The sequence below is a fragment of the Dromiciops gliroides genome, chromosome 2 (assembly GCF_019393635.1).
Source record: "Dromiciops gliroides isolate mDroGli1 chromosome 2, mDroGli1.pri, whole genome shotgun sequence".
Classification (NCBI taxonomy): Eukaryota; Metazoa; Chordata; class Mammalia; order Microbiotheria; family Microbiotheriidae; genus Dromiciops; species Dromiciops gliroides.
In genome coordinates this window covers 621,063,338-621,086,260 of record NC_057862.1, presented here as the reverse complement: position 1 = coordinate 621,086,260, position 22,923 = coordinate 621,063,338, and the positions used below count along the sequence as shown (strand labels likewise).

The following is a 22,923-nucleotide window of genomic DNA, read 5'->3' as shown; positions in this document are numbered from 1 at the left end:
GCTCTCCCAGGAACCCAGTGTCGGGGGGGAGGAAAAGGGGAGAAGGATAGAATGGTAAAAGTTAGTATCTACATGCTTAAACCAGCAACTGGTTTTTTGATAAAATTTTTGAAACAAAGGGTTCATCAGCCCCCCCCCTAATTTTACACATAGGAAAACTGAGACTCAGAAAAAGGAACTCATTTTCTGGTCAGAACCAGGACTTATGGCCTGGAAAATAGTAATCATTCATTCTTATGATGAGCATTTATTAAATGCCAGCTAGAGCCAGGCACTGAACTAGGCACAAAGCATACAAAGAACAAAATGAACGAATCCCTGCCTTCAAAGAGCTTGTGCTCTATTGGAGGAAGATGATAGAATACAACATGGCCTCTCTTTTCTCTGGAAGGAATGAGAGTTACAATTTAGACCAGAGTGACCAAAGTGAGAGAGATCTGATGAGTAGATTGAGTCATAGACTTTCAGACCTGAGAAAATATAGACTGTAAGTGTTTCGATGGTCTTTAGAGTATAATCTATCAGAGGGAGAGGAATTTTTAAAACAGAACACCGAATGTCAGAATTGGAAGAAATCCTAGGACAGAGAATATAAAATTCTATAAATATCTAATCCAGGAGGAGGAGGGGAAGCAGTAGGAGGAGGCATAGGGAGAGGAGGAAAGGGTGGAGATGTGGGAGGGGGAAAAGGAGGAGGAGCCACCAGCAGTGGAGGAGAGTGGAAGGTGGGTACTGCGCTGAGCGGAGAAGTCTGAGACGGAGGCTGCCACAGCCTAAGCAGATCAGGGAGAGAAGGAAGGCTTGAGGCCGCAGCTGAAGTGGGGCAGGAAAGAGAAGGGAGCTGGGGCCCAGGCTGAGTGTGCACAGCTGCATCTGAAGATGGAGGTCATGGGTGGACAGGCCCCTGGTGGGGCTGGAGGTCTGGCAGCCGTAAACATGGGGCCTGAAGCCCTCATCCTAGCTGTGGCAGTAGCCGGAGCTGGAGGGGGGCCGTCGCCTACTACAGCCGGGAGCGGATCGAGCCCAGAGGCCGATACATGGACTTGGACATGGACATGGAAGGGGGAGTGGTCAGGGCAGGATATAGCACTAGGCCCCACGTTGGCCGCTCTGTTGCTGCTGTACGCTGCGTTGTGGGCTAGTGTGGTAGAGCTGAGATGGAGGGTCTTGGATCTAGCTCAGCAGCAGGAAGAGGAACCAGAGCCAGAGGCAGGGGCAGAGGAAAGGGCAGAGACAAGGACAGAAGCTGAGGCAGGGGCAGAAGCAAAGCCGGCGCAGGAGCGGGAGCCTGAGCAGGAGCTCAAACATAAGCCAGATGCAGCACCCGAGATGGAGACGGAGCCAGAGGCAGAATCAGAGGCAGAGGTAGAGGTAGAGGCAGAGTTGGAGAAGCTGCGGGAGCCTTCTGGTGCTTGGGGCCCAAAGGAGCCTTCATCTTTATGTGAGATTGGGCCCTGGACCAAAGTGCCTGTGCTGGGGAGGGTTGCCCGCCCTGTGGGATTAGCAGGTGTAGTGGTTGCTGTCCGCTCGGGTCTGGTGCTGAAACTGACGACATTGCACGCAAGAGCAGGGGGTTTGCGGCTGTCCCGCTCACAGCAAGTGATCCTAGACCAGGGCAGCATTCGCTCTCTCCGGCCTTTGGGAGCGGATTTGGTCCCCATGAACAACTACTGGAACAATGGACGCTTCTTCCCTCGGCTAGGAGCCTTCCAACAGCACCTGCTTAACTTACTGGAGCAGGAAGCCTGCCAAGCAAGAACCAACATCCTCATCTTCCTGGACACCAAGGTAAGGGGATCATTTGGGTGGGCCAGTCTCTAAGGCTGTCTTAGGCACTCATAAAGTGGTCCTAGGATTCTATAACTAATTGGTTCTCACTAGGCACATTGTAGAAGGCACACAAGGCTGACATCCTATATGGAGCCTGGGTACGAAGATGAGTATGGTGAGGACAAAATTAATTTGGGGAGGTGCAGGATGGAAGACTGTCTTTAAGTCACTCAAAATAGTAGGCATTATTCACTGACCTCCCTGTCTTCCTGGGCACCAAGGTGAGAGAACTGGCATTGAAGAGCAGTGACCTCAGGGATTTGTATGTGAGCCATTCACAGAGACAGTCATCCATGCTTCCACGTTATGCCCCACCCCCTCACTGCAGAGGGTAGGGTAGGGAGATTACCATGGAATCCTAGGACCTGTTTGTTAGACACTCTTAGGATGGGGCACAAAATATTTTGAATTTATATAACTATGCCAGTCTAATATATTTGATTTTCACAACAACTTGTATAAGTTACACAGGTATGATACTCATTATAGAGGCCTAGATTAGTTAAATAATTCCCTCCATGGTCCTTAACCCAAAGGCAATGATAGAGGGGCCCCAAAGCCTCTGGGTTGTCCCATAGCAGTGATCCAAGCCCTCCCACTCCCTACTGGCCTTTTTTAGGGTGATAAGAGATCATCTGTATTTTTTATTATAATAGGCCCTACTAGAAGCCCCCAAACCATTTTATGAAATTTGATTTTCCCTTCATTAGTATTTGCTTTCATAGGATTTTTACTTGCAACATCCCCAATTTACAAGAGGCTCTATATTTCAGGAATGGAGACTCCCAAAATATAAATCCCAACCCTCCTTTGAAGGAAAAGAAAGGCTTTTTCTAATATACAAAATCCACAATTTTTTTCTTCAACTCGAGAGGAATTGATTTCTATAGAAAAAATTATTTTTGATATACTATGTTGGTCTAAATATGGACCATAATCACTTTCCCCCTCCAAAAAAACCCCTGTCTTTTTACAAAACTTGAGTGTACTCTATTATCATCTGCATTACTTAAAAAAACCCAATCACAGTAAAAATGAATGTTTATTTGAATTATAAGAAACAGAAAAAGAGCTTTTACCATAACTTTTTCTATACACTAATTTGGGTAGAACTTGCCAGAGCTTATTCTCTTCTAAAAGAGTATTTGAAAATTCAAGTCATCTCCAAAACATGATGAGGCCTCAGAGAAGAAATTCTGTGTAATTATTTTTCAATGTATATTTATAAACTTTTTTTCAACAAAAAAATTTGTTAAGTATTTTACTATATGACAGGCCTTATGGTGGGTGCTCTGTTGATACAAAAATTGTAATAGACACAGTCTTTCATCTAAAGGTGCTTGTATTATAATCATCCTTCTAGAGATATGTAATGATATTGTTTTTGTTTTTGTTTTTGTTTTTTTTACGGGACAATGAGGGTTAAGTGACTTGCCCAGGATCACACAGCTAGTAAGTATCAAGGGTCTGAGGCTGGATTTGAACTCAGGTCCTCCTGAATCTAGGGCCAGTGCTTTATCCACTGCACCACCTAGCTGCCCCAATATGTAATAATATTGTAACATTTTATTACATTAATTATAGCTTTACACCCATCATCTTATTTAATTTTCAAAACAACCCTATTGTTTTACTGTATATTATCCCCATTTTACAAAAGGGAAGAAAGACTTAGAAATGTTAAATCACTTGCCTATGGTCACACAACTGGTAAATGGCAGAACAGGCCTTGAATGCAGATTTTCTGATGTAAAATTCTCTTTCCATTGACACCATAGCTACCTACCATTTTCAGAGTGAGGACTATGTTCAGGAATCAATTATATTGGGGGTAATAGACATAAAGGAATTGTTGAACTTCAGATTTTTTTTAAATCACAATATGTGTTTTCCTTGGGTACATGCAGGAATTCTTGTTGACCTAGTATTGTTATGATTGGGTGGGTCAGTGAATAAGGCCCTGTTTCTTTCCTAAGAGAAGGTTTGGAAAAGAGAAGGTTTACTGAAGAAACATAGCTGTCTTCAAATACTTGAAGGATTGTCACAAAGAAGGGATTGGATTGGTTCTTCTCAGTCCCAGAAGACAGAACTAGGATGAATGCCTAGGAGGTGGAATGGAATGTTGGAAGAAATCACTGGATTTTGAATAAGGATGTTGACATCTTGGCTCTTATTCTTACTAGCTGCATAACCTTGAGCCAATAAGTTTTCTCTGGGTTTTATTTTTCTTATCTGTAAAGTGAAGAGGCTAGATGAAATCAGACTAAAGTACCTTTCAACTATGTCCTAAGACTTCCTATGACAAATTGCAAGAAGTTAGATTTGGGCTCGATGTAGGCCTAATCTTAATGATAGAACCAAAGAATGGAAAATGGTGGGTTCTTGCTGCCTAGAGGTCTTCAACTAGAAAGTAGATAGACACTTGTTAGTGATGTTGTAAAGAGGGTTTCTGTTTAGGTACAAGCTGGACTTTGCCCCTAATGTTTCTGGAATTCTGCAGTGGTGAGCAATTTAACTGGGATAAAGTAACAATTATATTTATTAAAACAAAATAATTTACAATTTTTAACATCTTAAAAAATCCTTTCTAATATAAAATATATTCTCCTTTTGCTGCAATCACTTTTCTTAAATGATTCAGCTTTGGCATTTACAAAATGTTGACTTTTTTTATCATGATACTGAATTTTTATCACATTTGATATTATACCTTTGATTAACCATCCATTTCCCCCTATCTAGCCTTGATTCTATTCCACAAGTTTTTAGTGATACTTCAATCAAGTGAGTTCATACAGTATTGATACATAGTTATCTCTACCTCCTTAACCTTTGTGACATGTGCAAAGGTTTAAAGCATGTATAGTATGGTGTATAGTATTACATCTTCATTTTGGAATTGCTGTTATTCCAGAATAATTCTGTTTCTTCATATATTATTTCATTTGGTAGCATGATGTAGTGTTTAGAAAGTCAGACACAGATTCTGGAAAAACCTAGGTTTTTAAGTCTCACCTTTGACAATAGTGGCTGGGGGCAGCTAGGTGGCACAGTGGATGAAGTACTGGCCCTGGATTCAGGAGGACCTGAGTTCAAATCTGGCCTCATACACTTGACATTTACTAGCTGTGTGACCCTGGGCAAGTCACTTAACCCTCATTGCCCTGCCAAAACAAAACAAAACAAAAACAAACAGACAATACTGGCTTATGTAGGGCAGGTAGGTGGTAAAGTGGAGTGCACAGGCCCTGAAGTGGGAAGGACTTGAGTTCGAATCTCACTTCATACAGTTACTCGATGTGTGACCCTGGGCATGTCACTTAACCCCAATTGCCTTAAACATCTGGGGCCTTCTCCAGTCGTTCTAATGTATATCTTACCACTGGACCCAGATGGTTCTGGAAGAGAGATTGAGGCTGGTGATTTTGTACAGTCCTTCCTCACTTAAATCCAGTTCAGTTCGAGTCATGGTATCTGTCATGGTCTGCTTTGAGAATGAGGGACAAAACAACAACTGGGTTATGACATTAGGCAAGTGAGTCACTTAATGTTTCAGTGTTGTAGGCAAGTTGCAAGTTGCAAAAAAGAGAGAAAAACTAGTTGAGGGATTTCAGGGTTTAGGGAATTTCTCATCCAGGAGTTCTTTATACCAATGAAATCATGAGTCAGGTCCCTATCCCCATTATCCTCTAGAATTCCAGGCCCAGTAGAATTTTTTAAATCTTCTGTTTAGGGTCTTGTAAAGATGCCCAGATCCAGGGCAGCTAGATGGCGCAGCGCATAGAGCACCGGCCCTCAATTCAGGAGTACCTGAGTTCAAATCTGGCCTCAGACACTTACTAGCTGTGTGACCCTGGGCAAGTCACTTAACCCCAATTGCCTCACCCCAAAACAAAACAAACAAACAAACAAAAAAGAAAGACACCCAGATCTTAAAGGTCATTTAAACTTCTGACAATGATTTCGTTATGGCCTTGAATGAAAAAGTAAATTTTAATAGTAAAAATTACCTTTCTCCAAGCTTCAGTACTCCAGTCTTTGTTTTGTCTATGACATGCATAGACATATTCATAAAAATAATTGGTTTCCCTTTTAAAACTACTCTTCTCATTGTTCTTCCAACTTCAGGAATCCTATGCCACACTGTGGAAGAATATATAAAAATCCCTCTACAGGTCTGTTCTAATTTTATGGAAATTAGACTTTTGCAGCAACAGCTTGTCAATTTGGGGCTTTTAACCTCACTTTTTTTTATTTGGTACAACTAATCCTATTTTATTGTGGACTTAAATTAGCTTTGAAAAGCTTCACTTCTCTATAGAGTACCAATAGATACTAACTACCATTAGCAGTCACTGAGGTGGGCTCTTTAAAAGCTACAGTTTTTTTACATTTCCTTGGAGTAATATATGTTCCTAAAGACCATAAAAATTAATTAAAAAAAACCACTTACAAGAAAAGAGTAATGAAACACATTATATGGGTTTTTGTGTCAATGCATCAACATGGTTTCCTTACTTGTCTAGCCATGTTTTTTCAGTCTTCTTTACTGGGTCATCATCTATGTCTCAACCCCTTTTCATGGTTATAGTCCTGATCTCATTCTTTGGTCCTCTTGTCTCTTTGTATCTTATTAGTCTATATAGTCCTTGCACTGATGCAAACTGTAACCCCTCCACCTCCTCTCATCTTCTGCAATTCATTCATATTTTCCTATAAATTCTCCAAAGGGTATTTACTCAATATACTAGAGGTATTCCTTGGATTATTTTTTTAGAAATCATTTGTAAATTACAATTTAGCACTGAGGTAAATCATATGTTATCCCACATTCTTGCTATATTACTAACCTTGTCTCCTTTTCCAGACCTTGATAAGGAATTTCTTTTATGTTATTTCCTCCATTGAAGTCATCCTTGATATTTTGCTATGGATAACTTAAACTCATCTTCATTTACATCCATCTTCACATTGTTCCTTGAGGCACCTACAATTGTTTTATTCTGTTATTTGTAGCCATATGGGATTACCAGGAGATTTCTATTCAAGAGAACTTTTGTGTTGACAGGCACATTAGCCTATTGCAATGTATTTCTCTCTCTCTCTCTCTCTCTCTCTCTCTCTCTCTCTCTCTCTCTCTCTCACACACACACACACACACACACACCACTTTTTCCTGTGAAGCTTTGTAAAAATCTGTATACTGCTAAAATAGTCTGGTAGTTAGTGGACCTGAATCTGGCACTGACTTGCCATATGATATTTAACAAGACACTTCCCTTCTCTTTCCTCATACATATGATCTATAAGGCCCCTTCCAGATCTTACATTATGTTTTATGTTCCGAAATCCCTTCCAGGTATGTCATTCTATGTTGCACATTCTAGGGTCCCTGTTCTTTTACTACAGGAAATTGCAAAGCTAATGGTAAAACTAAGATTAGCATTCCAGCTACTTCATAGTAGAAAACAAAAATTACACCAAGGTGATAAATGCTTCAGGCTCATAAACATCAAAGTCAAAATTAGGCATTTTATGAGCAGAGAAATGTTTACTTGAGGGTGTGAGACTTGACTACTCTACAGCTGTTTTGTTCTTTGACTGTTTTCATATTAAAGTCAATAAATCATTTTTATCAGATAGATTTGGTGATGGTCGAAGGTAAACAACTCAGGGTGACTAACTTGCAGCTTATTTAATCACCATACTCAATATCCATAGTACCTGGTTCCAGGGCATTTTAAAATGAGAGATCTTTTGGATTGTAAGAAGAGAGCAACAGGGCTGAAGAAATAGGCAGAAATATAACCATTTTAGTATAACTAGTAAATAAATCAATTATTTTATTTTATTTTTTATTCTGAACCTAACAAATATCCCTAAATGGGTGTCCCCATGTACATAGCAGAATAGAAAAAGAGGACAGTATACACAAGTATGAATCTCAGTTATGTACAACTTGCTTTCCTTTTAAAATATGTAAGAAATTCAATATAATTTTCAAAGCTGTTCTGTTCGCCTTGGATTCTGCCTGGCCTTTCTTCTCTTCTCTCCTGTGCATTAAAAATTATTAAATTGCCCTCTGTTCTTTCTTTCCTTTTAATTTACTACTCCTATCCTTATACCTCTTTCATTCCAATTCATACCTCAATTGAAGGAAAGAAAAAGAAAAACATGAAATATATATCTATAGTCAACCAAAATAAGTTCCCACATTTTCCATGTCTAAAAATGTATGTTTTGTTCTATGCCTTGAGTCCATTACCTCTCCATTTAGAGATGGGTAGCATGCTTTCTCAACCATTTAATCACAGTTGGTTATTTCATTAATCAGAGCTTTTGTCTTTAAAAGTTACATTTATTTGTAATGTTCTTATATAAATTGTCCTCTGTCTTCTTACCTCACTCTGTATCACTCCATACTAGTCTTCCAAGTTTCTTTTAAACTATCCTTTTAATAATTTCTTATAATAAAATACATTACATTCACATATCATATTTGTTCAGCCATTCCCCAATTGATGGTCAGCTCCTTAATTTCTAGTCCTTAAAAGAGCTGCCATAAGTATTTTTGTATGTATGGCATCTTTTCTCTCTTTCTTTGTTCTTTTGGGTTTTGTTCTTTATTTTTGTGGGGTATCAACCTAGTATTGGACCACAGGGCATATGCAGTTTAGTGACTTTTGGGACATAATTCCAAATTGCCTTTCAGAATGGCTAAACCAATTCACAGCTCCACCAACAATGTATGGTATCACACAATAATGTGTCACTTTTCCCATAGCCTCTCCAAGAACTGTCAGTTTCCTTTTTGTCATCTTTGCCAATCTGATGAGTATGATGTAGAACCTTGGAGTTGCTTTACTTTACATTCCTCTAATTATTAGCAATTTGTAGCATTTTTTTCATATGGTTCTTGATAGCTTAGATTTATCCCTTGAGAACTACCTGATCATATCTTTTCTTTTGACAATGTATTTATTGGTTAATAGCTCTTATTTTTTTATATTGGATTCAGTTGTTTATGTATGTTGGATATGAATTGCATATCAGAGCAACTTACTGCAAAATTTTTTTCATAGTTAACTATTTGCCTTCAAATTTCAGCTACATTGGCATTGTTGTGAAAACTTTTTAGTTTTATATAATCACAATTCTCCTTTGTGATCTTTTCCCTTGTTTTATCATGAACTCTCTTTTATCCACAATTCTAAAAGATTATTTTCTTCCTTGTTCCTCTAATTTGTTTATGCTGTGATCTTTTATATCTAAAGTCATGTGTCCATTTGGAGCTTATCTTGGTATATGGTATGAGATGTTGGTCTAATTCCTATTACCCTGCTTTCTGTTTTTTCCACTATTCCTTATTTCAGTGCCTGGGGATTTGGGGTTTATCTAGCACAAGACTGCTAGTCTTGTTTCCTTTTGTGTGTTGTGTACCTGATATGTTTGGGTGGTTAATCTCTCCCTTTATTAACCAACACCTTTAATTTTGATGATTACTGCTTTTTAAATAGTTTGAGATCTGACATTAGATAGGCTACTTTCCTTCTGACATTTCCTATTATTTTCTATAATATTTTGACCTTTTGCTCCTCCAAATAAATTTCATTATTATTTTTCCTAGCTTCATAAAGTAATCCTCTGGGGGCAGCTAGGTGGTGCAGTGGATAGAGCACCAGCCCTGGAGTCAGGAGTACCTGAGTTCAAATCCGGCCTCAGACACTTAACACTTACTGGCTGTGTGACCCTGGGCAAGTCACTTAACCCCAATTGCCACACATACACACACACACACACACACACACAAAAGTAATCCTCTGATAGTTAAATTGGTATGGCACTAAATAAATTAATGCTATCATTCCTATTTTATTGGCACAGCCTATCCATGAGCAATTAATATTTCTTGACTCTTTTGGTCAGTATTTCTACATCGAGTGTTTTGTAGTATTTGGCAAGTAGGTGGTACAATGGTTAGAGTGCTGGGCCTAGAGACAAGAAGACCTAAGCTTAAGTCCAGCCTCAGACACTTACTGACCATGTGACCTTGAGCAAGCCACTTGACCTCTGTTTGCCTCAGTTTCTTCAACTGTAAAATGGAGACAATAATAGTACTTACCTCTCAGAGTAGCTTATGAGGGTAAAATGAGGTAATATTTGTAAAGCACTTAGCACAGTGCCTTGAACATAGTAAGTACTAGATAAATGTTAGCTATTATTTGTTATATTCATATAGTTTTTGCGTGTCTTGGTAGACAGACTCTCAAATATTTTATACATTCTGTAAATTATTTTGAATGTAATTTCTCTTACCATCCCTTCCTGGTGGGTTTTGTTAGTAATATGCAGAAAAGCTAATGATTTATATGGATTTATTTTGTGTCCTACAACTTTTCCTTTCCCTCCCATTTCCTTCTTCTCATAAGACCATAAGAACAGAACAAAATCAAACCCCAGGTCCTCTGACTCTCCTATTTAACTTTATAACTGTTGAAGACTAGAGATTCTGAGTAGAAACTTTTTTCTTCTCCCCATATTAGAATGTTAATTATTCATCATAATCTAGTCCCTTCCAATTGATCAACTTCATTTATCTATGTTCTTCACTCTTGTGATTGCATTTTTAAATTTCTATTCAGTTCTGGCCTTTTTATCAGGAATGCTTGGAAGTCATTTATTTCATTGAAGTTCCATTTTCCCTTGTTGAATTAGACTGTTTTCCCAGGTGAATTATTTTTTATTTTAAGCTTTCAATCTTTTGTATCATGTAATATTGTACTCCTGACTCTTTATGGTGGCAGCTACTTTGTCTTCTTTAATATTAACTGTGACTCCTTGGCGCTTGAACCCTTTTTTTTTTTTTGACTAATCCCATTTTTCCCCCCTTTGATCTAGAAGCCCTGATAGCTTGTTAGCTACCATATTCCTTAGAGGTTACCTTCTTCAACTGCCTCATTTTACTGACAAGGAAATTAAGACCGAGAAAAATAAAATAACTTGCCCAGGATCCAACAGAGTTAGGATTCAAACCTAGGTCTTCTTATAATAAATACAATGTTTTTTTCTGTTTAAACAATACTGCCTTCTAAGACCCACTCAACTCTAAATTACTAAGAGTATTTTATTACAAAGATATAAATCATAGCTGTAGCAAAAATGTACTCAAATGATCTTTTTGGAGCTAACAGTTTGTTGGTTTTGAGTATCTGGGTTAGGATGTTCCAGACAAACTATCAGATACAATCAATGGCATTGCCATCTTCTTTTGATGAACTGTTATTTTTTTTTGAAATCTTCATCTCAAGTGCTAATACTAGAAACCCAAGCTCACAGGATCATCATAGATCTTTCTATGGGATAGATATCAATTCTGTGGCTGTGGAATCCTTGTTTTTAAAACAAATAGCACTAAAAACTGACATTCGCCTTAAAATCTATCAAAGTTCCATTATTACTATGTGACTGTGGCCTTTCCCAAATCAGTTTCTAAAACTTAGATTCCTACATTGTGCTTTTAGCAACTCCATAAGTACCTTGAGGATTTTCATGTTAGGTACTAAATCTGCTACAAGAAAAACTAAAGAAATTGTCACAAGACAGCACAGAATCAAGTGTGGCCAAGTGATTCTCTCAGACTTAGCCTCCATGAATCTTTCTTTTATTAAAAATAAGGTTTTTATGCCTTCCTGGTCCATAGTGCTTTCTTTCTTTCTTTCTTTCTTTCTTTCTTTCTTTCTTTCTTTCTTTCTTTCTTTCTTTCTTTCTTTCTTTCTTTCTTTCTTTCTTTCTTTTTCTGAAGAGCAATGAGGGCTAAGTGACTTGCCCAGGGTCACATAGCTAGTAAGTGTCAAGTGTCTGAGGCTGCATTTGAACTCAGGTCCTCCTGAATCTAGGGCAGGTGCTTTATCCACTGTGCCACCTAGCTGCGCCCCCCCCCATAGTGCTTTTTAACAATTTGTGAGATTCCTCCCTCCAATACACACACCTTAACAGCTTTGGAAGATAGGGTTGAAAGGAGAGAGGTAGAGAAATCATTCAGTACTATTGCTGCTGTCAGTCTCTCCTTAACCCTCCATGTGTTCCAGAAATTTCCCCAATTCCTTAAGTGTAATAAGCAAACTTCTTAGTGGGCAGCTAGGTGGCACAGTGGATAAAGCACTGGCCCCGGATTCAGAAGGAGCGGAGTTCAAATGTGACCTCAGACACTTGACACTTACTAGCTGTGTGACCCTGGGCAAGTCACTTAACCCTCATTGCCCCACCCCACCCCCCAAAAAAAGCAAACTTCCTCCTCCACTTCCCTTCTTTTATACAAGAAAAACAAAATAGGCCTAAAATAAGATTTTTACTTGATAATTTGGGGAACAATTAATATGCAAACTTGTTCAGAGCTTATAGTCACAAAAGGCATATGAGCAGCAAAGTACATAATTTTCTTGTCAATGAATGGTGGTTGGAGGCAGAAGCACAAAGGATTTGAACACAGGGGATGCTGGTTCAAGCTTTTGCTCCACCATTACAGAATCATGGAATCATAGAATCTAAAAGGAGCCTTACAGACCATATCTGGACCAAGCTTTGTTTGACCAACAATCCTCTCTATAATATATCCAACAAGTGGCCTTCTCCAGAAGTTCATCTCCTCTCAGGGTAGCCCATTTCACTTTTATATAGTTCCAATGGCCATATGTACTTTTTTTTTTTGGTGGGGCAATGAGGGTCAAATGACTTGTCCAGGGTCTCACAGCCAGTAAGTGTCAGGTGTCTAAGGTCAAATTTGAACTCAGGTCCTCATGACTCCAGGGCTGGTGCTTTATCCCCTGTACCACCTAGCTGCCCCGCCATATGTACTTTCTATCCACTGATCCCAGTTGTCCCATCTAAATCCAAAGAGAGCATCTATTGCTCTTTCACAATTTTCAAATTCTCTATGACATAGCCCTTCAACAACTTGAAGACAGATATCAAGCTGCCCCTGAGTCTTCTCTTCTCCAAGCTAAACATCTCCTGTTTTCTCAGCCTATCTTTGTATGACATAATCTCAAAGCCATTTATCATCATAGTTAACCTCCTTTGGATGCTCTATATCTTATCAATGTCCTACCTAAAATGTAGCATCCTGAAGCAAGTATAATACTTTGTGGTCTGACTGGGGCAAATAAAGTAGAACTTTCATTTTCCTAATTATGGATACTAAATCTTTCTATTGTTGCCTGAGATCACATTGACTTTTTGGGCTGCCACAATGATATCATTGACTTGTGTGGAGCTTACAGTCAACTAAAACTCACAGATGTTTCTCAAACATCTGTCTAGTCACACCTTTGTGACATGAGGTCAGTTTTTTTTAACCCATATTTAAGATTTTACATTTATCTCTATTAAATTTCATTATATTCAATTTGGTCCAACATTCTAGATTAAAAAGATCCTTTTGGGTCCTAGCTATAGAAGTCATTATTCCTAGCATAGTGTTTTCTGAAAATTTAATAATCCCATCATAGATGACTTTATTCAAGCCACTGATAAAATGATGAATCATACAAAACCAAAGACAAATCATGTGATGATCTATTAGCTTTTGCCTTCCAACTTGCCATTAATAACTATTCTTTGACTCTAGCCATTAGCCAGTTTCAAATTCACTAACTGTACTAATGTCTAGCCCTCATCTCTCTGTGTTGTTCACAAGGGTAGCAGGACAGATTTTGTCAAATACTTTCCTAAAATCAAGGTAAACTATATCAAGTTGGGGACTGTAACCAGGTTATTACACCTCAATGAGAACTAATTATTAAATTTTTTCAGTGTGAGCTAAAAATTTCCTACATGTAGGAAATCATCAACTGTTACAAATCAGGGCTTGGCTTATTATTTTGCTGATTTTCCAGACTTAAGAAAATAATAGAGAAAATGTTAGTTGAAAATTAAAGATGAAATTAAAATTATGTCACGTCTTTTTTTTCCCCCTGAGATCCAGTTGTTAAAAATTTACTAGCACACCTCTGAATAGCATTTTTCTTATCTAACAGTTTAGTAACCCTGTCAGGAAAGGAAATGACATTAGTCTGGCATATAACTTATACGAAATCAAATTATATGTCTCTCTATGATCACTGCTTTCTTTTCTAGATGTTCATTAGTACCATCTATCAAATAATACATTGAAGAATTTTGCCAGGAATTGGTAGTGATTCAATGGTCACATTTTTCCATTTCTTTCAAAACTTCTCATAAGATGAGTAGCATGATCTAGTAGAATGTAGGATGGGGAGTAAGGAGAAATCTATGTTCTGAAATTAGCTGTATGACCATGAGAAAATCAATTAATTTTTTTTATACCTTCAATATTTTTCCTCTGTAAAGTGGGGATAATACTTACAGTATTTTCCTCAGAGATCTATATAGTCAGGATCAAATGATGTATGTGTGGATCACTTTGAACACTTAAAGTGCCATGTAAATGTAACTTGTTATTACTGTGGAATATAGTTCATCTGGGCCCAGTGACTTTAGCTCATCAAAGTATTCTCTTACTATATTCATGCTTATATTGGGTTTCATCTCCCTGAGATCCATTTTTGTTCTATCCTTTCCATTCCAGTAGACTATTCTCCTTGACAGAGAAAACAGAAACAAACTGAGTTGAATAGTTCTATATTCTTTTAGTTCTGGCAGCTAGGGGGCACAATAGATAGAGCATTGATCCAGTAGTCAGGATAACCTGAGTTCAAATATCACCTCAGACACTTACTTATAAACTTGTGACCCTGGGGAAGTCACTTAGCTTCTGTCTGCTTCAGTTTTCTTAACTGTACAATGAGGATAATAATAGCAACTACTTCTCAAGGTTGTTGTGAGGTTTAAATGAGAAAGTATTTGTAAGGCGCTTAGCATAGTGCCAGCTCATAATAGGCACTATATAAATGCTAGCTATTGTTTCATTACCAAGTTATCATTATATCATCCACTTTAAGGAGAATTTTAAAGTTTTAAAATATTTCTACTAGATTATTTCACCTCCAGTTTCTTTAAAGGACATGCTAGATCTAGGAAAATCATTTTTTAAAATAAAGTTATTATAGTCCTTTAAAGTTTGCAAGGCACTTTACATATTTTATTTCATATGAGTTTTGCAACAACTCTGTGGTGATGTACTGTCTTATTATTCCCATTTTACAGATGAAGAAACTGAAGCTCAGAGATTTTAAGTGGTTTGCTCTCCATTAGAGAATTAGTGTCACCTAGTTCTTCCTGATTCCAACTTAAGCAGCATACTATACTACATTGCTGCAATCTGTTTATCAGTCACTGGAAGATCACTGAATCTCAGAGCTGGAAATTCTCTCTGAGGGCACTGAAGCTGAGTAGGAATCTCTTCTACAACTCCCCAACAAGTGGTCATCCAACTTTTACTTGAAGACTTGAATCCACTAAAGGTAGCAAGGTTCTTATGGGCAATATAGTCACTTATCTTGGGCTTCAATTCCCTATTAATCAGTTTGTTTTATCTTTCCTAATCCAAATAGAATTTTCCTTGATAGAGAAAAGCAAAGCAAAAATAATGCTACCTTACACACACACACACACACACACACACACACACACACACACACACACACACTCCTGTCTGTGTAAGTGGAAAACAAAAGGATTTTAATGAGTTTTCTCTATCTTCTAAATAGCTTTTTTCCCATTGCCAAGAGAAATGGACCTGAGGCATCTTCCATAGGGGAAAACTATGTTTGCTCAAAAGCATTTACAAGTTTCCCTCAGGAGTCTACATATGAATGCCAAAATAGATATGGAGTCAAAAAAGAACTTCACCAGGATTCTGTGATGGAGAAAAGACCTCAACTTACCAATATACATATATAACTATCTTACCATATAGATACATAAAGGGCAGTATGCATATATACATTTCCTAGCAAGCAATGTCAATTTGTTTATATTCACAGAGAAAAGAAGGCACTTAGTTAGAAAAATCCTAAATATTAAATATTCTTTTTTTTTTAGGCAATTGAGGTTAAGTGACTTTCCTAGGACCACACAGCTAGTAAGTGTTAAGGGTCTGAGGCCAGATTTGAACTCAGGTCCTCCTGACTCCAGGGCTGGTGCTCTATCCACTGTGCCACCTACCTGCCCCAAATAGTAAATATTCTTATAAACATTTTGAAAAGAGGGCACAGAACTACGAACTAGACATTATGAAAATGTATTTTAAGCAGTCACGGTTTTGTTTGAACCAATATACTAACCATGGACCAGTTACAGAAACCATAACCAAGATACAGGAAGTTTGTATGAGAGAATCCCTCTGGCTGTCAGCTTCCTTCTCTACAAAATGAGAGGGTTGTATTCTCTGTGGTCCTTAAGGGCTTTTTCCAGATCTAAATCTTATGAATTAAGATTCCTATATAGGAAAGAATTACCTTTTACCATCTACCTTCTAGGATGACATTGGATTCTTTACTTCTTGAGCCAGCTGCCTTCTTGTCCCTCCCCACTCTAAATTCTACTGGCCTGTAGTCATATACCTCATGGGTCCTTCTCATTTCATTCAACCAACATTTATGAACCTACTGTGTGTGGAGTTAGAGGAAATAGAAAATTTAACTACAAGATGGTCCTTGCACTCATACCAACAGTCTAATACAGGGATATTCTGAGCAGGAAATTATTTAGGTTAATCCCCTGCTAGTTTAGGCTCAGTATTAGAATGAATGAGACATTCATGAGTTTTTCAACAGTCAACAAAGGAAATTTATATAGGTTTGGCCAGAGAACAAGGAGATGCATTGAGGATATACTGTGTTGAACCAGCTGAGTAAAGCTCAGCTGACTCTGACTTGACCACAGTGGTCTACCATTTCTTCCTATTCATTCAAACTCAATTTTCCCCATGATTTAAAAAAAGTCAAAGTACTTTCCTCTCAAGGCAGATCTGGACTCTTCCTGGCTCTTTTGTAAACCAGGAACCAGGAAGTCATGACAATATTCTGAGCTAGTTAAGTCTCAAGAAGGATCTCAAAACCTTATAAAGAAAAACAAGCCCAACTTACATGGAAATAGAGACAAAGATAACTTTCTCCAACTATCTCCATCAAGTACTAACAGGTACTTGATCATTGTTTTAAAATTCTAAATTAATGTGTATGCACATACATATAATATGTGTGTTTGTATATGTATGTATGTATCTATATGCATATACATATATGTTAAAGACCTTAAATGACATTTTTGTTAGCATGTTAGAGGATATGCATACTTAGAACAATAGTAGTAGTAGTAGTAGTAGTAGTAGTAGTAGTAGTAGTAGTAGGCCTCCACCAGTCTCGGACGACCATGGATCAGCACCTTGAAGAGCCACAGGCCACAGTGTGGCTGTGCAGTCCGATACTGGAGCCACAGCTCCTGAGTGACATAACCGGTAACTGCCGTATCCCATGGTTGTATCTACCCCATGAGGAGTAGCTGGAGTGTCCTCTCCAGGGCACTGGCCTGGATGGATCAATATGGAAAACAAGCTGTTGCCATGCAGCAGGTTTTCCCTCTCTGAGACATTGGTGGATCCAAAGGAGAGGCAGAGCCAATACAGTTTGGCACCAGTGCCACCGCAGGAGTTGCCAGAGGGATGTGATGTCCAACATCCAACTGCCTAAGGGACCCTGACTCCTGATTTTTCCTCAGGGTTAACTCTGGAAGCCTTTCCCATATATGGACATAGCCGCAAGGCAGCAGAGGTTTAAAATCAGGGTTACCTTCCCCTAGGCGGGTTGCCTGCCAAGGCTAACAGGCCCCACTTAAAACAATAAGACTATCAACTAGAAAGGGCCTTCAGAAGCCCCCTGACTCAACACCCTTATTTTACAAAGGAGAAAACTGAGACCAAAGGAAAGGAAGGGATTTTTAATATTTTCTTTATCATTTAAAATTTGGCAACCGTGAAATGCTTTGACTTTTGTGGACATCAAATTTGTAACTAATTCTTGGTCTATTGAAGCTACAAAATGAATACCATGATTGAGAAATGAAGCTCCAACGTACTAAAATACCATATTGGGTAGGGCTTAGAAAAGGCCATCTTCTAGGTTGTGATATCTCCTGATTAATAATAATGATAATATTAATGGTAACTCTCACTTATATAGTGCTTTAAGGCTTACAAATCACTTTATATAAATTACATAATATGATCTTCAAAGCAACTCTACAAAATAAATGTTATTATCCCCATTTTACAGTTGAGGGAACTGAGGCTCAGGTAGGTTGAATGACTTACTAATGGTCACAGAACTAATAAGTGTCAGAGGTTGTATTCAAACCCAGGTCTCCCTGACTCCAAGTGCTGTGTTCTGTCCACAATGCCACGTTATCTCTACAAGGTAATACCTAATGTTTTAAACAAAATCTTACCTGAACATGTCACTAAATATGCCCTTCCTACTATTCATTCAAAATCAACTTTTCCCATAATTTGAAAAAGAAGGTCATAGCATTTACCTATCAGTTATGGCAAACTTTTCAGGACCCATTGACTCTACTTAGAGCTGGCTTGGGCCCACAATAGAGAGAGATAAGGTTCAAGTGAGAAGGAAACTGTAGTCACCAGTTATATGGTTAAACATGACCTTGGGGCAGCTAGGTGGTGCAGTGGATAGAGCACCAGCCCTGGAGTCAGGAGTACCTGAGTTCAAATCTGGCCTCAGACATTTGACACTTACTAGCTGTGTGACCCTGGGCAAGTCACTTAACCCCAATTGCCTCACACACAAAAAACAAACAAACAAAAAGAAAAAATCCATGACCTAAAAAGGATTCTCAGCTTCTTTTATTTTTTCATGTCAGTCCCCTCCATATAATCCTGGTAGGATCCCTGATGTCCAGTGGTAACATGCAAAATGCTCCTAACTCCTAGATTTGGGAGATGGCTTCCAGAGGAAAGCCCTAATTCAAGATCGGGATCCAGAAATAAGTAGCTACCTTTCAGTGGAAAGTGTACTGGATATGGAGTCTGAGAATTCCAGTTTGTGCCCTGGCTTTGCTACTCACTATGGGATCTTGAGTAAGCCCCTTTCCCCCTCTAGGTCTCATTTCCTTCCTCCATAAAATCACAGTGATAGAATAGATAATGTCTATCATCCTTTCCAATACTAGGCACCATAATCTGGGAGGTATGATGGGGGTTCTCATTCTTGCTTTATCAATTACTAGCTTTGTAACTTTGGATCAAATCATTTCTTCTCTCCAAACACCAAAATGTAAAAAGAGATTAACAAGCCCTGCCTCACCAATGATATAAGATTGGTATGAGGCTCAAATAAGATGATGAATATAAAGTATGTTTGTATGTGAAAGTAATACATACAGGGGGCAGCTAGGTGGCACAGTGGATAAAGCACTGGCCCTTATAAGGGGCTAAAATTCTAGCTGTGATGTCTAAAATCTAATGAGTGGTCACCTTAAATTAGAAGCTTTAGCAAGAGTTTAGACTTTTAAGTATTTATTAAAGTGCATAAGAAGTTTGGTGAGGAGAGAGAGGTAAAAATCTAACTAGCTCTAAGAGACCCCAGCATCTGACCTCCCAAACCAAGGTCAGGAACCCAAAACACCAATGCTTCAGCAGCTACTCCCAGAACCTCTTGTGAAACAGGAAAAAGGGCCATACACACACACACACACACACACACACACACACACAGCTCCAAACTAATTGGCTATTAACTTTGATTGACAGGACCCATGAGCAAACATCACTTCCTGATGCCAAACTGACCTTCAAAACCCCAGAAAATGTCACTGCTGAATGCTAAAGTCACATGGTTTCTTTTCAGGCCAGATCTCACTATATCCCTCCCAGCAGGGGATGTCATTCCAATTCTCATACCCTGGATTCAGGAGGACCTGAATTCAAATCTGGCCTCAGACACTTGACACCTATGTGATCCTGGGCAAGTCACTTAATCCTCATTGCCCTGCAAAAAAAAAAAAAAAAGAAACAAAGAAACAAAGAAAGAAAGAAATATATACAAATATGAGATCTTTGCCAAAGGAATCACCAAGATTTGGTCTCCATTGTTCTATTATTTCAGGTAATGAAGAAAATCTACCATCAGGTTTTCAATGCCTACAAAATGGATGGAGACCCAAAAGTGAGTGGCCTGTCACTCCAGCAGCTCCTTGAGATCTTGCTGACATGTAAGAAGATCACAACTACCTATATTAAGAGGAACAACATTGCTGTCACAGTGGAAGGAGAAGATGCGTGTCTGCTCAATTTTGATACTGGTAAGTGGCCAGCCCTCCACAAAATTTCAAAATGCATATCCAAAGCATTTGTAATCAGAAAAGGGTTGTATTTCAGAGTTGGAAACATCCTCAGAGGATATTGAGGTCAACCCGTAACCTACAGAAGACTCATGGAGGGACCCCAATATACTTATTTTATAGATAAGGGAACTGTGGCCCTAAGAGATTAAGGTGCTTGCCTTAGGTCACACAGGTAAGGTAAGGGTCAGAGGCCAGCCAGTAAACATTTATTAAGTGCTCACTATAAGCCAGGCACAGTGCTATGGGATGGTGGGTCGGGGGGAATATAAAAAGAAGCAAAAGAGAGCCCCTCCTCTTAAGGGGTTTACAATCTTATGGAATTTGAACCCAGTTCCTCTGACTCAAACATCATCCATCTCCCCTACAATATCAGCAACTTGTCATCAAGCTTTCCTTGAGGTCTTCCAGGGATGGAGAACTTCCTCCCTCCCAAGGAAGGCCATACCACAGCTTTAACTTCAAGGAAGTTTTCCCTTCAGTTATTCCTAGTCCTACCCTATGGGATCAAACAGAACTAATTTGTTTTTTCTTTAATGATGAAAGTTTCCTAAATCTAAAGATTTAGAGTTAGAAGGGATCTTAGAAGACTTCTAATCAAATCTCTTCCTGCAAAAAATAAGGAACACATGCCCCAGATAGGTCAAATGACTTGCCCCCAAATTATTCATTTAGTAAGAAGAAGAACTAGGACTCAAACCCAGATTTCTGCCTTGAAATCCAGTGTTCTTCTGCTCTCCCAAGCTGCTTCTCCTTCCCAAGCTAGAAATCTCCAATTCTCTCAACCAATGCTCATGTGGCATAGTCTCTAGAGGTGTCCCTTCTCCCCATCCCCATCCCAGTCTTAGCTGTCCTCCTTTGAAAACGAGCTCAGGTTGCTTTCAATGTTCTTCCTGAAAATCTAGCACTGAGAACTAAATACAGTACTTCAGATGTGATCTCACCAGAGCAGTAAAGAATAGGACTACCATGTTCCTTGTGAGGGATGTTATGCATCTATTAATTTACATGAATTGCTGCTTGGCATTTAGGCTCTAGCTAATTCTGGGAGAAAAAAAAATTGGAGAGAGAATTTTTAATGTCCATTACACTTAGGGGAGGGGGGATGATGAGGGACATGGGGAGAAAGAGATACACAGAGATAATAATATTAAGAGTTCATGTAGTACCTTACAGTTTATAATGTGCTTTCCCCAAGATGATCCAGTGAGGGAGGTAGTACAGGCATCATTATACCCATTTTATAGATGAGGGAAAAAAATTTCAGAAAGAGGAGGGAGCTTGAAGTCATAGTCTGCTTTTATTTATCTCATAGTTCTTTGTAATGAACAGTGTATCTATATATTTCAATTTTAAAATCAAAGAGTTTATCTTGATCTAACCGTCAAATTCTAATCATCGCTTATAATTTCTTTTTTGTATCTGAATTCTTTTCAGGGTATGGTGTGAATCTTGGACTGAGGGGCCTGGAATCAAATGAAGAGTTATTCACCAATATGACAACAGCTGGGGATCCTAGAGATGTTTTCCAACCTTTGTCAGCTAACACTAAACAGTCCAGAGAAATTGTTGAAGAATTTAAAAGTGATGGGCTGCTTGGTGATCACTTCGAGTGAACAAGAGCAAGGATCACAGGTCTTCTATAAAGGGTAGACCTATGTAGCCAGGATATCCTTCCAAAAGCTTCCAAAGTTAGTCAAAACACTCCTAGTGAAAAAAATGGTGTCATCTTGGTTCCATGCCTTTAAATGCAGGCCAAAAAAAATTGGGTTACAAAATATAATATTCCAGTGAACTGTCAAGTTCACACACTGGAAAAGACACATGTACACACACACACATCACTGTTATGCTTCATATACACTGGGTTACCTAGGATAAAAAAAAAAACAAAAATAAAAAATGCAGTCCTTGATCCCTTAGGATTTTCATGAGAAAGAGTGAAGTACTAGGGCTCTGCCCCACCCCACCCCCATATTTGTAAATGTATCATCTTAGAATGTCAGAGTAGGAAAGGACTTTGGAACATAAAAATCAGAATGTGACAGCTGGGAGGGATCTTCAAAACATAGAAAAGAGGATGTCTGCCACATTTAGGAGGGATCTTAGAAAGGTTCCATTACAGGAGTCTGCAATTAGCTTTAGTGTCTCTCTTCAAATATGTGCCAAAATAAGGAATGGAGACTGTACTTGTATGTTGATTCCCTTCATTAATGCACTATGAATCACCCCATTTGAGAAACATTCATCATGTGTGATCCCTATAAATAATGTCCATCTCTAATGCATAGTTAAGTGATATTGTTTCTTATATAGTATATGAATATTGTTGGTCTTTTTTGTATTGTATTAATGCATAAGTTAAATAAATACATAAAACCATACATATGAAGTTGGTGAAAAATTCTCTTGAAAAGAAAGAAAAGAATTGAAAAGAAATGTTTACTAGACTGGGAGTTCCCTGAAAGTATAGTCAGTATCTTATCTAAACTTTTTATTTCCCACCCCCATGAGGTCCCATTAAATATAGTGCCCTAGCCATAATATAAAGTTTAAGGAAAGTTTATTGAATGCATGACCATGTCATGGGGTGCAGAGCACCCTAGAAGTTCTCTGGGGCACATCAAGGAACCTCCTCCTTAAGAAACTAAACCAGAGGACAGATAAAGCCTAGAGAGATAAGCTGAACCAAATAGGACTGAGCTAGCTTCGGATTTCCACCCTTCATTCTGGTCTCCCTTACCCTGGGGAGATAAA

The 22,923-nt window shown here is 38.6% G+C and overlaps 1 protein-coding gene across 1 annotated transcript; it reads left to right on the top strand.

Annotated features, from left to right (window-relative positions):
- The first annotated feature begins 682 nt into the window (after positions 1 to 682).
- LOC122744289 lies at positions 683 to 22,550 on the top strand. The gene is made up of 3 exons (XM_043989743.1): positions 683 to 1,788; positions 19,932 to 20,127; positions 21,604 to 22,550. Exons 1-3 carry the CDS (start codon positions 880 to 882, stop codon positions 21,780 to 21,782), a joined length of 1,284 nt encoding a protein of 427 aa, XP_043845678.1. The 5' UTR covers positions 683 to 879; the 3' UTR covers positions 21,783 to 22,550.
- Positions 22,551 to 22,923: the final 373 nt, after the last annotated feature.

Bases quoted from the DNA above. Each gene is read 5' to 3' on its own strand.
- LOC122744289 (XM_043989743.1), top strand. From the start codon at position 880: ATGGAGGTCATGGGTGGACAGGCCCCTGGTGGGGCTGGAGGTCTGGCA. The intron at 1,789-19,931 runs GTAAGGGGATCA...CTATTATTTCAG, and splicing joins TCATCTTCCTGGACACCAAG to GTAATGAAGAAAATCTACCA. The intron at 20,128-21,603 runs GTAAGTGGCCAG...AATTCTTTTCAG, and splicing joins TCTGCTCAATTTTGATACTG to GGTATGGTGTGAATCTTGGA.